Raw genomic sequence first — 15,710 nt, 5'->3', positions numbered from 1 at the left:
AAACTATTGCATATATTATTAATTTTTATAATAACATAATATTATTACATTGCAATCCATCATTTTTAATACTTTCTAACTAATAATTAACTGATATATAACTGTATGTTTCTGGGAATAATCTTCAACATAATATTAAGTATATAAATGATATATATAGTATATATGTATATAATTTATTATTTAAAATTGTTAATACAATATATATCACTATATATAATACATATAATCAATATATATAATTGTATATATGATTAAAACAATGTATTTTACTAATTTGTTTCATTTGATTTTATTTTTTCCTTTTATTAAATCAAATGTATTGACAGAATATCCTGATATGTGTCCGACAAACGGTCGCTGTTATCATATTAACGAAAGATGTGTCGATTCATATTGTATTTGTCAAACAAATTATAAATTCAATATAAATAGCAAAATATGTGAACCAATTGTTTGCCAATCAGATGACCAATGCGTTGATAAATGGATTGATTATATGAAAGAATGTAATACAACTAATGGACAGTGCGTTTGCAAACCGGGATATATTGAAGATAATAATAATGGATTCAAATGTACTAAATATGATAACAAATCAATCATAAAAAATCATATGAAAAAATATGTTATTATTCCAGTGATTATAATGTTAGTCGCAATTATATTAACTATTTTTGTTAGTTATCGATATTTATATTCATCAAATGCAAAATGTAAATGTAATGTAAAATACAGTATTGATAATTATACCAATAATACAAAAGATCAAAATATTATAAATATTTAAAATTATTATAAACTTTATCTTAAAATAACACAATATATTCAAATCATTTATTGATGTAATTATAATATTGTAATAATACTATAGTTCTTTATAATAAAAAATATATTTAAACCCGACGTCTATTTCTTTTACAAACTATATAAACACCGATAACACTGACAAATGCCAATCCTATGGGTACAGCAAATGCAATCCAGGCATCGGTTAATATAAAATATTTATTAGAAATTTTCACACATTTGTCACCATTTGACTGATCCTCTTCATAGCCATCATCACAAACGCATGTCTTATTACTTTTAACACAATGTCTGTGTGAATCATAAAATGAAGTACAAGTGCTATTATAAAGTTGATGACAGGGATCGTAGTAACACTTTTGATGACTTACAATGAAGTGGTAGTTTGGTGTACACCTACACACCTGATCGACACACCGTTGATTAATCTCATAACACGACTCATTAGATTTGCAATAATTATCAAATGTTTTGGACACCGGTATTATACATTTGTTGTCGTATTGTTCATCGGCTAAGTAGTTGTCATCACAAACACACTGACGGTGCCGACACACCCGATGCTCATCATATTGTTGGCACTCATTGGTTGTATTACACATATTCAATGTTAATGAATATAAAATATTAATTTGAATTAAATATATAAAATATATTATTTTTATCATATTTATATAATATTTATAATTTATTATACTATAATAAATACTTAAACTATTTAAGTATAATTATAATTTTAAGTAAATAAATAATGAAACTATTAAAATAAAAAATATAAAATAAATTATATTAACCGATGATTTACTATTTCATTGTCAAGTGTTTATTAATCAATTAATTAATGTTTTATTTAATAGAATTAATAAATCTTTTATCTGAAGCATACCTGACATTATCACTCAATTATATGATTTATATTTAGTTAATCAATTAATTTTAATATCAAATATACCCAATAAGGTTGATATATTATTTATCTATGTTGCATAAATACTAATAAAAAATTCAAGTAATTAAATTTATAATAATCATATTAAATAAAAATTGATACATAATGTAATAATTTTGTACTATTAATAAAACATAGTTGTATAACAAATTAATTTAATTTTTAAAAAATTTAAAACTACTTTTAATCTCAGAGGTTTAAAAACTTTTTAAACAATAAAATATATTTCTAATTTATTTTTAATTATTTAATCAATTAATTATTAAGTTTTAATTTTTTTAACAATTGGCAGTTCTTTCAATGTCTTGACTACAATAACATTAATAACTCATTTTCAGAATATTTTTTTTCAATAATATTTAATAATAATAATAAACATTACAAAAAATGTACTGTAATTTACATAAATAGTTTTATAATTTTATTAATTACTATATTTTGTTATCAGATAAAAGTTAGTATTTTATTGACTATTTTATTGAAATTTAAACAAATAAATCTTTATACAGTACTACTGTTTATAAATTAATAGTTGCATTTACAGTACATGTATATTAAAGTATAATTAGTAATACTGTAGTTTATTATAGTAAATAATTTGAATTAGTTTTATAAACTGTAACATTATAATAATTATGTTTATAACGACTATATATTATTATTACTGTAGAAGTATTAATAGTGTGTACATTATAACACATGAAAATTAGGATTGATGTTATTATCATAGTTACAATGATATTCAATAAATGAAAATAATACAAAATAACTGACCTATTATTTATTAATTTTTAAAATTTTATTTAAGATAATAATTTTTAAAAATAGTATCAATAGTTGAAAATATTATTTGTCCTTTTGATTGTTTTTTCTAATAACAATTTTATTACAAATTATAAGCTTTTAAATTGTATTAATATATTTCCTTACCTTTTATCTAATTGACTATTATGTTTAAAATCATATATAAGTAACCAAATCATGAATATTATTGCCACTTAATAAAATAATTAAATTAATTTAAATATATAATTTAATATAATATAATGTTAAATGATATTTACATAAAAGCCATTCAATGAAAAATATTTCCATAAATAGGTATCCTTTGTGGTCAATAATATAACCGACGGCCAGATCTATGAGACCGAGTATTAAATTGATGAGAGCCTGGGATATACCAAAAGCTGTTCCCAAACTGTTTTTCGGGACAACAAATGAGATAAGTGTCCACACAATACATGCAAAGATAGAGTACGCGATACCCATCACTGTTATGGCGACCCAGGGATTGACAAATGAAAAACTTAACATTAAGTGAGATATTGTTGTCAACACTAATGAAAGTAACACAAACTGGAGGTTACGTCCAAAACGACCGATTAGGACACCCATTACTGGTGAAGCAAATATCGATATAAAATAAATGCTACTATTTATTAAGTTTGCTTGCGATGACTTAAAACCAAATTTATACTTGTAAAACGGTCTGGATCATTTAACAATTCATTAATTTTATTATAAATTATTAAATGTTTTAATAATATTAAAAAAATAGACTTACATTCCCAATGAGATAAATGGGAAAACAGCACTATAATTAAAAACAATAATCCAAACGAGTGCCCAATAGTCAAACCTGAAGTTTATTATATCTTTTAACTTTATTTTGTCATTATTTTTATCACTGGGTTTCGGTTTTATATATTTTTTGGCTCTGGTATCTAAAAACGCCAGAATTATGGCTAATAAAAGATCCATTAATGGCAACAATGAGACAAACATGAGAACTACTCCCAGACATTGATGTCCAAAATAATATTGTTTAAAATAATTATAAAGCGGTTCCATAACAATGAAGTTTAAAGTACTACCAAAACGATTGACACTTAATTGCATACCAAACACAAAGTTTAGTTCATTTTCTGGAAACCACTTAATAGCCCGCATATACCCAATCAATGTAAGGGTATCGCTGCCCAATGAAAACACAAGTCGGGCCAATAGCATCACCCAAAACTTGCCCACATATGCGCCAACACCGAGTAATAACTGTCCCAATACAGTGAAACAACAACATAATACTGTTCCCAATTTGATACCTAAATACTTGTCGATGAGATACCCACTGATCAAATTAATAACAATGTTAGCCCAGGCAAACACTGAGTATAACAATGTAAATGTTGGAGTGTTTATTGACATATCAGTTATTGTGTGTTGTTGTAATGACCCAGGTACGTCAAAACAAAAATAATTACCTACAAATATTTTCATCATTATTATTTTATTTATTAAATTGCAAATACTCAAAGTGTAATAGACATAAAAATAAGTTGACAATCAAGCATACCTGTGCCCAATAAACATAATAAAACTAAATATGAATATCGATAAAATCGATGAGACGGATGAGTTAATCCAATCGATTTGCCTGTTATTTCATCAATTAATTCACTGTTTTGCATATTTAGTAAATTATTTTCTCTAATTTTGTATTCAATATTTATTTTTTATTATAAATATATATTAGTTATTAATTAAATTTTTATTCTACCCAAACATAAACTTAATAGAAATAATTGCTTTATGCCTAATATCATTTTACTTATTATATTATCTAAAATTTTTATGACAATTATAAAAATACACATTTATATCACATGTCAATTAAATGATAATAAACATCTTAATAAATTTTATTTGATGGCAATGTATGCCAAATTAAATTTTAATGAATAATTTTTTTTTTTATAAAATTAAGACAATAAATCTTCACTTTAAACTAAAACTAAAAATTTCATTAATAATACTATTTGTATTAAGTAGTAAATATATATTAAAAAATATTCATAATATGTTTGAGATAATATTGTTGAATTGATTAAAACACTTGATGTTAACCATAAAGTTTAGGATATATTTAATTTAACTTTAAATTTGCTGTTAACCAAAAGGTTGGTGGTTCGAGTCCACCCGATGACCAGGTGAATATTTTATTTTTTAAAATAATAATGTTTCTAATTTCATTTTCTATTGACTTGCAGTTTTAATGTAATAGTGATTACAATATAAAAATTAATAAAAAAAAGTGTTGATTACGCCACCGGGTGGACTCGAACCACCAACCTTTCGGTTAACAGCCGAACGCGCTAACCGATTGCGCCACGGAGGCATATATGAACTTGCTAATTTTATTGTTTAACCAAAAATAGATTTAACAAAAATTTGAAAATTAATCATTTTATAAAACACTTGTGAACTAATGACAGTTCAACTTATAATAAACTGCTAAATAAAAATGCATTTGTGTTTACATAAAAGTTAACTGATATTATTTTTAATTATTATTAATATCTTTATTCTGAAAATATTAAATTCTGTACATAATTGTTAAAATCTGTTTTAATTCAGATACAATAAATTTATTAATTAAACTATAATATAAATTTAGCAAATTACATATTAATAATTTTAAAAAATAATATTAACAAATATAAAACATAACTAAATTAAACATCAATATTATAACATAATACAGAATAAGTATTAATTGATAAAGTATCATGGTCATAGCTATTAATTGTATTCTAAGAATAAATTATTCTAAAAAATTTAATAAAAATCATTTATTTTGCAATTTATAAAATTTAAGATAAATAGAATTTTAGTTAAATTACAAAAATTACTTTTAGCAAATATTTTTGCAAATATTTTAATTTTATATTTACACTTTTTACAATACTATTACTAATATATRTTAACAAAATTATATCATAGATTAATTAAACAGTGTAATATTGTATTATGAAATAGTTTAATATAAAATTATCAATAGAAACAAATAATTAAAGTATTTTTCTATTTTAATCCCTTTGAGTAAATGTATTGTTAATTAATTTTTTAAATATGCAATTTATTATACAATCTATTTAATAATTGCAAATTATATTACAAAAAATTAAAAATTATTTAGTTTTTCATAAATCATTTAATTGCTGATTTTTAAATTGACATTATTTTAGTTTAGTTTATTTATTTTAGTAATATATGTAATTTTTTAAAGGTTATCAGTGAATACAATAATCATAAATAAATATAATTTTTAATCAATTAATAACTTTTTATCCAAAATAGCAAAATATTTATAGTAGCTATAGAGACAATTAATACTTAGTATATAATTTTAATGTATTTGACTGCTAATAATTTAATTAAAAGCAAAATTTTTAAATTTTTAAAATATGTATTTATTTTTAAAATTAATGTTTTTAAGTTTTCAGTTTACATACTGTTTCAGTGATAATATATTTAATATAATTGATAATATTAGTAACAAAATAAATAACAAAACGGAAAGACACATAATTGATATAAAGCATGAATTACTAAACAATGTTTGTTATAAACAAATTGAGCATGATAAACTAAATTGTATTCAACAAAAAGTACCTAATTTTAATCCATTAGTTTTTGAACCAAAATATACCTGTTGTTTAATATCAGTCCAATTGGATTGTATGGTTGAAATCGGGAAAGTAAGTTATTGTTAAATAAAACTGCATTTACATTATATATCATTTATGTATAATTTTATTACATTTTCAAATAGAAATGTGAAAAAAATGACCATGATAAGTTAATATTGTTGGTAAATCAATTGAAATCTATATATCCAAGTGATTGTTATCAACAAAATATACAATCATGTGATCATCATTTTAGACATTTTTGTCAAGATTTCATTCAATATGATTACAAAAAATGTATTCAACAAAAATTGCCAAATGTTGTCCAAACACCACTTATGTATAATTATTATACCTGTTGTTCAATGAATATTGCCTATGATTGTGCAATTAAATTAGCCAATGTAAATATATATTATTAAAATATTATTTTATTTTTAAAAATTAATTTAACTACACTGTTTTTCAAACACAATAAATAGGATAAATGTCAACAATTTTATGATGACTATAAAAAATTAATAGATAAACAATTAGACTTTTATCAAACACAAGTCTGTCAATTGTTTAAATATACTCCAAATTTGCAATATTGTGACAATGGATCTACCATTCAAACTGATTCATGCTATTTATTTACATTAAATGATCAATTATCATGTTTGCATAGAAAAATTGGGCATGGTCATTATGATAATACAAATATTAAGGATCAACAATATAATTGTTGTATAAGTGACTTGAAATATGATTGTCAACAAAATATTGCTAATGTATACTTTTCAAAATATTTTTAAAAAAAAACTAATTACTAAATTACTGAACTAAAATTTTTATAATTAGGATAAATGTACGTTAGATGAATACAATGAATTCAAAAATAAAATTGATAATGAACATGCTCAATTACATAATGGCCATTGTAAAGATTATGTCTATAAAAAAGGTCGGCAACAGTGCTCATTGGGTAACAACTTGTTTAGTGTTATGAATATATATTTGTTTTATTTATATATATTGTATATAATTTGTTCAATATTATAACTAATATAACATTTATAGCTGAAATTTATATTTGCATTTATAAATAAATGCAAATAATAATTACAATAATTGTATAATTTACATGATATGTATAAATAATTTTCAATGATATACTTTTATAATATCTATTAAATAATTAAACAATATTCATTATACTTATTATGGTTTATAATATAAACTTTATATAAATGGTATAATATAAATAAAATAAATTTATTTATAACATTTATAATAAACATGGTTAAAATAACTTACTAATATTTTTATGTAAAAAGTAATGACTAACCTAATTTGTTATGTTAGCAATATGTGCCTCCGTGGCGCAATCGGTTAGCGCGTTCGGCTGTTAACCGAAAGGTTGGTGGTTCGAGTCCACCCGGTGGCGCAATATTTTTTGTGTAATTTTTTTTCTATTATTTTTAAAATAATATTTTTAATAAATTTTTTGTTTATTATTAACTTATAATTTTTATTTAAATATTGATCAGTGACTTAATGTAAAAAAACATTTTAACTTAAGTCATATTGTATTAAATAAGCTACTGTTATAGTAAGTTATCAATATAATTTTATTAGTCGTAACATTTTAAAACAACTTATTTAATACAGTATGAGTCAAGTTAATATGCTTTTACGTTATAGCACTGGTTACAAAATAAAAATTAATGGCAAAAAATTATTCCGCCACCGGGTGGACTCGAACCACCAACCTTTCGGTTAACAGCCGAACGCGCTAACCGATTGCGCCACGGAGGCAGATATGAGCAATGTCATTTTATTATTTAACCAAAAATAGATTTAACAAAAATTATAAATTTTATAAAACACTTGTAAACTAATGACAGTTCAACTTGTAATTAGTTTATGTAATTTATGAAATAATTATTAATAGTATTATTGTTTTTTAATATTTACTAATACCATAAAATTGCATATGTGTTTACATATAAAAAATTGATATATTTTTTTAATCATAATTGTTATCTTAATTTAGTAAATATTAAGTACTGCACATAATTGTTGAAACCATAAAATCTGCTTTAATTCTCATACAATATATTACTATTAAATGTATCAATATAAAATACATAATAAACTACAGGTAACAAAAAATAAACTATTTTATGAAAAATATCGTAAATGAAAACAAAATAATTAAAAAATATGTCTAAAGTAATTTATATATCTATCTTAATGTGCATAATTAGCACGTATTATACATATAGTATACAACAATTAGTGGATGATTTTGATTTTGATATTAATGTTATGAAGTTATTGGATGATAATTATGATAAATATTTGGCCAAAAAACAAGATCCCTGTTATATGAAAGTCAAAGACCGTACACTTAATGAGTGCTTCAAAAATCGGGCAAATAATTACAATCCTTTACAAAAATACAGTAATGACAGTCTATGTTGTTTTAATTGGATTAAACTGTATTGTTCACTTGAATTAGCTAATGTATAAATAAATTTTTACATTTTTTTGTTAACAATTTTATTAATATCTATTAACTTATTTTTGTTTTATCATTTATATTAGCCTCTAAATTGTAATTCATTAGATTATAAAAAAATGGTTTTTAATATTAAACAAGTTATTTATTTCGATCAAATCGATATCTGTACGGATGCTAATCGTCCATATATTGCGGGTATAACAAGTTGTCCGACACCTTAAAGTAAATGATAAAATCAATTATTTTATATTTTTATCCAATCTTTTGATTTTGTATTCAAAATTTAAATCAAATAAAATGTAAAAATAAATAATGAAAAATTTTATTCATTAAATTAATCTCTTAATTATTCTATAAAATTTTATAAAATGTTTGTCGAAATACTGACTTAAAATATAGTTAATTCATATTAATTAATATTAATAATAACTTTTTAATGACATTTAATAAAACTTTTTTTATCAAACAAGTCGTCGGCATTAATACAATGAATACTCTGAATGTCTGATGACTTAAAATCCTTTGGCAACCAATAGTTATAGCAGTCTTGACACGAAAGTGTCGACACTGTTATAGTATTAGTTTTGCGGAGTTTAAGAAACGGTTCAAATACTTTCTGATTTAATATTGAAATATTGTTGTCATCGATATCTAAATTAACGGCGCGTTTAATGTTTAGTATACCCTTAACTAAATCATACAGTTGTTTGTCAGTCACACCGTTGCTATTGAGTGCCAAACGCATAGCATTTGATGTATTATTGTTTCCCAAATCAAATGCTTGATCTGATATATACGTGATTTTGTTTGAACTCAGATCCAACTCTTGTAGAGAACTTAAGTTAGAGAAGGAGTTGGTCTCAACACGTGTTAGGACACCATTTTGTAGGGCTATGTTTGTAAGCTTTGATAATCCGTAAAAAGCATTGTTTGGAATAGCAGTTAGTTTTGTGTTACGAAATGACAGAAATCCCAGATTTGTTAGAGTATTGATAAACTTGAAGACATCGGGACTCGACTGGCTTTGAACGGGTGTATCCAAAATACTGAGTGAGTCGACCACCAACTGTGCCGACAAACTCAAGGCGTTAACATTAAATTTAGTCAATTGGGGTTCACTTTCGATTGTTATCTTTTTAAACTTAACATCAGATAGCATACCGTCAACCAATTCACTAATACCGGTGCCTCTCATATGAAACTCATCATAAAGTTTATCACTTCCTTTAATCTCTGCGCTCAATGTCTTAAAAATAGCTTTTATGTCAACATTTTTCTGTTCGCACGTGATTTTGGTGGTCCGGAAAAAGCGATCGACAGTACAATAGCACGGCTTAATGATCTCATCTTTAGGACAGTCGGCACACAAATGTTTGCCAAATATTATGCAATATATAACGACAAACGTCCAAAAAACTAAAAAATAGTAAAAAATATTATTTTTATTAATAGATTTCTTGTGTGTATTTAATTTTATATTACCTTTATTTTGCATTTCTAAAAATATTTTAAATTTTATTTTGTAATTATTCAAACTTAATAAATATTTATTTTAAATAAATTTGTGTTTTAAATTTCCAAAATATATACTTTAATTTAGTAAAATTAAAAATAGTATATTTTTTATTAAATAAATAAAAGTTATTATAAATTTTATCAAAAAAGAGTTTTTATGTACTTAAGTATCAAAATGTTAATAATATATTAAACATAAAAAATGAATACAATATAATTTAGATAATATTAACCTTACAGTGTTTTCAAATATTAATTAAACATTTTTTTCATTAATTAAATCTAAAAAAATAAAGCCTATCAATAATATTGTAAGTACTTTATAAGATTTATTTTTTTTTTATTAATATCATTGTGTTATTATAAAAACAAATTATTTTTAAAATCTATTTAAGTATGTGATATTATTAATACGGTATAAATTTATATGACATTTATATATGAATTTTTATATTAAAGAATTTGAAGTAATTATTTAGTAATTAATAATATATTGATAATAATATTTATTTAAGCTTTGAAAATTTAATTAATATTATTTCTCAAATGTCTTATTAATTGTTTATTTTTGCACTAATTTTACTAAAATAATATACTTTCTTATAACTTAGAAATTTATAAAATGTTTATAATAATAATTACCAGTTATCTAATTAAATTTATAAATTGCTAATTATTTTTAATCTCAAAAGTATTCATTAGACTAAACTAAAATTATTATTAATTATTAAGTTATTAACTGTTAATAAAGTGTTAATAGTTAAGATTATTATTAAATGTAAGGGTTAAGCTAATAATTTATAATTTAATATTAATATAACAATCATTACTATTTTTATTATGAGAAAATCAGATAATTTTATGTTTGCAAAATTTATTAGACAAACAAAATTATTATCTAAAACAATAGATAAAACTTTTACTCAATAAAATCAAACATCCTTTTATAGGAAAGGATTTTTTATTGAATAACAAATTGCATAATTTTTAGGTAAAATAAATTAATTTTTAAATATTAAATTTTTTAGATAATAATATTAACACTGTGCATGACTTTACAATAAAATAAAATATATGAATCATTTAAAAAGTATAGACTAACCTAAAAAATTAATTATACAGTATTAATAAACTAGTTTCACAATAGGATTGATTTTTTGGTTACTTTGAGTTATCTAAAAAATAATTAGATTTGATAACTAAATACTTAGTTTAACTTTTACTCAAATTATAGATTTATGAAGTGCTAGCAATTATAAAATTACAAGTGTTATTATACCTATATATTTATTATTGGTATTGAACTAAATTGTAATTATCATATATAAAAGTATTTAATTATTTTTGGATTATCTTTAATCATTAACCATCGTTTCAAACTCCAATTGAATAACACATGTTTAGTTGAATAAAAATTCTAGATTTTTTCTATCAATTGGTATAAATAGTGATCGATTTTTACTGTAAAAGTCCATTAAGTTTTTTATTGATCCAAAATCAATACAAGAGCTCTAAACAGTCAAACAATGTTGAAATTTGTGTGCTTAGCCCTCGCCGTCGCTGTTGTGTCAGCCGGTCTCCCATACAAAGACTGCGGTAATTATAGATTTATGTTTTTTAATTTAATTTATATTTAATATAATAGCATTATAAACGTAAAAATAATATAAATATGTCATCAATAGCAAACAAGGAGGTGACCAACGTTGAGATCACTGGATGCACAACCAGCCCGTGCACACTACACAAGAACCAGAAGATCACAATCACCATTGACTACGTTGGAAGTATGTATTGATTTATCTTAATTTGTTGACATTTATGTTATTATAAAATCTAAACTTAATGTGTCTGTCCTCAGATCAGGACACCTCAAAGGCTGACTGGGATTTGGTGGCCAAAGTGGGTGAACTGGAGTTTGATTTGGCGGCACTGATCCCTGGCTTCGACAAAGACGGCTGTCACTCACAGAAATGTCCCGTTAAGAAGGGAGACAAAGTTACCTTCAAATACGACATCACTATTCCCGGCGCCACTCCAGAGATCGAAGCCGAGGTCAAGGCTGTACTCAAGGGTGAAAAGGGAGACCTCTTCTGCGGAACAGTTCGTGGAAATATCAAAGAATAAATTAACTAATATTTTCAATAATGCTATTAATTTATTTATTACAAATTAAAATAAATAAATAATTATTATATAATTTAATGTTTTTATTATTTTAATAATTACTGTATTTTTTTAGTATAAAATACTAACAAAATGCAACTATATTTTTAAAAAATATTTCATATTAATTAAAATGAAAATAATAAATCCATTATTTTAATAATTATTGTCACAAATTACTGTATAGTATAGTATTATAAAACCTTTTTGTTATAAATCTCCTTAATTTTCATAAAATTCAATTATCAAATATAGGTAAACCATCACAAAAAGGATTTTATTGTAATTAGTGTTTTACAGACAACTATTTCCTTAACCACACCTGTAGTTGAAGACAATGTTAGTATTGAAATCAAGAGAAACAATTTTCTACTATTATGTGTTGAGAATTGATTTGAATTGTGAATAAAATACTGATATATAAAAAACAATATTTTAATCTTAAATTAATTTTAAAACATAATAGTTATATACTATATATTTACAGCATTGTAAATGAAATGCAACAATAAATATAAAAATAATTATAATAGTATAGATTAGTGAATAACTATTTACCATGGGTAATTACTGCTATTTAACTTTGACATCATTGACCCAAAATATTTGCCAAACAACTTCACATAATATAATAATGATAAATAATGCAACGATAAAACTTAATGTAACTATTGTCCATTTCAGAGACGAGTCAATCATATTTTTTATTAAATTTGTTTTAAAATGTTGTCAAAACAGTTTTTAAAACAATTGTTAAAAATATAAAATCACAAATAATCTATAACTAGACAATAATCTATGTATATATAATATTATTTAGTATGAACTAAATTTTATGTAATTTTTATAGTGATTATGATATAAATTAGTTAACAATATTTGATGTGGTAGTCAGGTAATACTGTAATAATAATAATAACAATAACCTAAAAATTTTTATGTTTGTTTCATAGGCAACACTTAGTTTAATAATTTATGCGATAATTCTGACAAATATTGGATTAATTATTATTTACATTTAATATTTTTTTTCAACTATTTTTATGATTTTTTATAAAGTCTATTAATATTTATTAATATATCAATATATGAATAAGTAAATTAATGCGTCCACTATTGATGTCAATGCAATTGAATCAAAATACAGTATTTTTTAAATTTATAATCACTTCAAATATGAAGTTCAATACTACAGTATACTTAAGATATGGATTAGTGAAGTCAGAGATTATAATATTTAAGACCAGTCTCTAAAATAATTGATTGGATCACTGCAATGATATATCATATACTATCTCTCTCTCTCTCTATATATATATATATATATATATATATATATATATATATATATATACCATAAAAGGCAAACATTATTAGACAACCATAGTATAGAAATGCACTAAAATGAACTATGAGTATATTCGAAAATTACATAATATCAAGGTATTTATATACAATAGGTGTCTAATAAAGTTTGCCTTTTACTGTATATATATATATATGGTAACCTAAATATAATATACTGTAAGTTTTGATTTATAAAATGTTTTATATCATAACTTTAATCAGTCGCATCCAAAATCAAAATATCCAAAAATATTTGATCCATATTATATAATTTATAGAAAAATATTCAAAAATAATTTAATATAAATCAAAATAATTTACATTATTTTTAAACTATTTATAACAATAATCTTAGTAACGTTATAATCATTTTTATTAAATAATTAAAAATAATAATTTAAAAAAAATAATTTTGGATATTTTTATTTAAATTATATAATTTGGATCAAATGTTTTTCTTTACTATAAGTTTGGATATTATTATTTGAGATTTTAAATTTGAATATTTTGAACGACACTCACCTCTAATACCTTAATAATGAATATCTGTTATTTCAAACATTCATTATGACTAACTGTAAGTTATGATACAACTATAAGACATGTATTGTAATACAAATTTAATTATTTTACCAGTAATTAAATTAAACTGATTAGTTTGTGAAAAAATATATAATTTATATTAAATTATCAATATTAATTGCAAATGAATATGTATTGTTTATCTATATTTTTATATATTAATTGACATTAGTAATTTTAATATAAATAGCTCTGAATTAATTAATTTTTAAAAAACTACCAAATAATATGATTGTCTATTGGATCAGATAATATAATAGTAAACATGATATTTGATAAATAATCATAATATTACAATTATCTTATACAGTATTAAATTAATATAAATGTCAAAACAAAATCTTCACTTAGACTAAGTTATCTCATAATAAATTATCAACAAATTAGTTATTTTATAATTAAATGTCAAATAATATCATAATGTTGTATAGTTTGGATGAATTCACTTACAATGAATAGTAATCTAACAATATTATTATTTGTAACTTAATATCATATAATTTAGCAAAAATAATCACTATCTTTATGATATACCAATTAAAGTGCATATTATGCCAAAAACAGCTATTTTATTATTATTATTAATAATCCGCTTTCATATAAAGTAGACGTTATATTATATTATTATTATTATTAATTGTTTTGTTAATTTGATTTTCAGACACAGTTTCATTGACATCAACACTCGATTCCTCACTATTATCACCATGGTCATTTTTTAATTGAGTTTTATTAATTTTAATTAAAATAAATATGCAATATATAAATAAATAAGTCTTGAAAACAAATTATTTGTAATTTATTAGTTTATATATTATTTTTTACTTTATATTTTTGATCAACAATTGTACAAAATTGTAATTTAATGGAAAATAGTCAAATAATAAATGGTTATAAATTATTATATTAGTAATACTGTAAGCAATAATAAATATTGTAATGAATATATCTAATATTTGATTAAATTTTTATTGTTAATCTGATACAACCAATGTCTGCAAAATAGTATTATTTGTCGACTAATTTTTGTAATTTAAAAATTTTCTGAAACAATAAACTAAACATTTGTAATATGAGTATCAAAAGTAATGTATAAAATAATTGACTTTTATTTCGTAGCTTTAATTTATAAAATTGTCTAAAACTTTAAACTTAAAAACTTCAACTTTAGATCATATAATTGTAAAAACATTATATCTAATATTTATAAATAGTTCAATAATTTATTACAGTATTTATTTTTTTCACAATAATTTTATATAAAAATTCACGATAATTTTTTAGTAAATAAACAATATAATAAAATAAAAATTTTCGATAATGATATTTGCCATCAACTAATATATTATTACTTAATTGTTAA

General features: G+C 22.1%; 3 protein-coding genes and 3 non-coding genes across 6 annotated transcripts; 2 read left to right on the top strand and 4 right to left on the bottom strand.

Moving 5' to 3' along the window:
* Positions 1 to 2,696: 2,696 nt before the first annotated feature.
* On the bottom strand, positions 2,697 to 4,936 carry LOC128957964 (major facilitator superfamily domain-containing protein 1-like). Its single transcript, XM_054303778.1, has 6 exons — positions 4,867 to 4,936; positions 4,113 to 4,193; positions 3,399 to 3,924; positions 3,324 to 3,353; positions 2,887 to 3,248; positions 2,697 to 2,704 (listed from the first exon to the last, which is right to left on the bottom strand). The coding sequence occupies exons 1-6, from the start codon at positions 4,934 to 4,936 to the stop codon at positions 2,697 to 2,699; spliced, it is 1,077 nt and encodes a 358-aa protein (XP_054159753.1).
* Positions 4,861 to 4,934, bottom strand: Trnan-guu (transfer RNA asparagine (anticodon GUU)). The gene has a single exon. It is a non-coding gene; the product is annotated as a tRNA-Asn (tRNA).
* A 2,647-nt stretch (positions 4,937 to 7,583) lies between the features above and the next one.
* Trnan-guu (transfer RNA asparagine (anticodon GUU)) lies at positions 7,584 to 7,657 on the top strand. Its single transcript has one exon. It is a non-coding gene; the product is annotated as a tRNA-Asn (tRNA).
* A 297-nt stretch (positions 7,658 to 7,954) lies between these two features.
* Trnan-guu (transfer RNA asparagine (anticodon GUU)) lies at positions 7,955 to 8,028 on the bottom strand. The gene has a single exon. It is a non-coding gene; the product is annotated as a tRNA-Asn (tRNA).
* Positions 8,029 to 8,976: 948 nt separating this feature from the next.
* On the bottom strand, positions 8,977 to 11,303 carry LOC128957963 (leucine-rich repeats and immunoglobulin-like domains protein 2). The gene is made up of 3 exons (XM_054303776.1): positions 11,297 to 11,303; positions 9,205 to 10,153; positions 8,977 to 8,998 (listed from the first exon to the last, which is right to left on the bottom strand). The coding sequence occupies exons 1-3, from the start codon at positions 11,301 to 11,303 to the stop codon at positions 8,977 to 8,979; spliced, it is 978 nt and encodes a 325-aa protein (XP_054159751.1).
* Positions 11,304 to 11,725: 422 nt separating this feature from the next.
* On the top strand, positions 11,726 to 12,452 carry LOC128958415 (mite group 2 allergen Lep d 2-like). The gene is made up of 3 exons (XM_054304267.1): positions 11,726 to 11,848; positions 11,938 to 12,039; positions 12,114 to 12,452. Exons 1-3 carry the CDS (start codon positions 11,779 to 11,781, stop codon positions 12,377 to 12,379), a joined length of 438 nt encoding a protein of 145 aa, XP_054160242.1. The 5' UTR covers positions 11,726 to 11,778; the 3' UTR covers positions 12,380 to 12,452.
* Positions 12,453 to 15,710: the final 3,258 nt, after the last annotated feature.

Source organism: Oppia nitens, unplaced genomic scaffold (assembly GCF_028296485.1).
Source record: "Oppia nitens isolate AA-2021 unplaced genomic scaffold, nextdenovo-longstitch-racon4-pilon3 scaffold3_pilon_pilon_pilon, whole genome shotgun sequence".
NCBI classification, from domain to species: domain Eukaryota; kingdom Metazoa; phylum Arthropoda; class Arachnida; order Sarcoptiformes; family Oppiidae; genus Oppia; species Oppia nitens.
This window is presented reverse-complemented; position numbering and strand designations above follow the sequence as displayed.

Bases quoted from the DNA above. Each gene is read 5' to 3' on its own strand.
- LOC128957964 (XM_054303778.1), bottom strand. From the start codon at position 4,936: ATGCCTCCGTGGCGCAATCGGTTAGCGCGTTCGGCTGTTAACCGAAAG. The intron at 3,925-4,112 runs GTATGCTTGATT...TGTTATACTCAG, and splicing joins ATTATGTTTATTGGGCACAG to TGTTTGCCTGGGCTAACATT. The intron at 3,354-3,398 runs GTTTGACTATTG...TTTTAATTATAG, and splicing joins AAAGATATAATAAACTTCAG to TGCTGTTTTCCCATTTATCT.
- LOC128957963 (XM_054303776.1), bottom strand. The intron at 8,999-9,204 runs GTTTGATAAAAA...CAAAATCAAAAG, and splicing joins TGTATTAATGCCGACGACTT to ATTGGATAAAAATATAAAAT.
- LOC128958415 (XM_054304267.1), top strand. From the start codon at position 11,779: ATGTTGAAATTTGTGTGCTTAGCCCTCGCCGTCGCTGTTGTGTCAGCC. The intron at 11,849-11,937 runs GTAATTATAGAT...TGTCATCAATAG, and splicing joins TCTCCCATACAAAGACTGCG to CAAACAAGGAGGTGACCAAC. The intron at 12,040-12,113 runs GTATGTATTGAT...GTCTGTCCTCAG, and splicing joins CACCATTGACTACGTTGGAA to ATCAGGACACCTCAAAGGCT.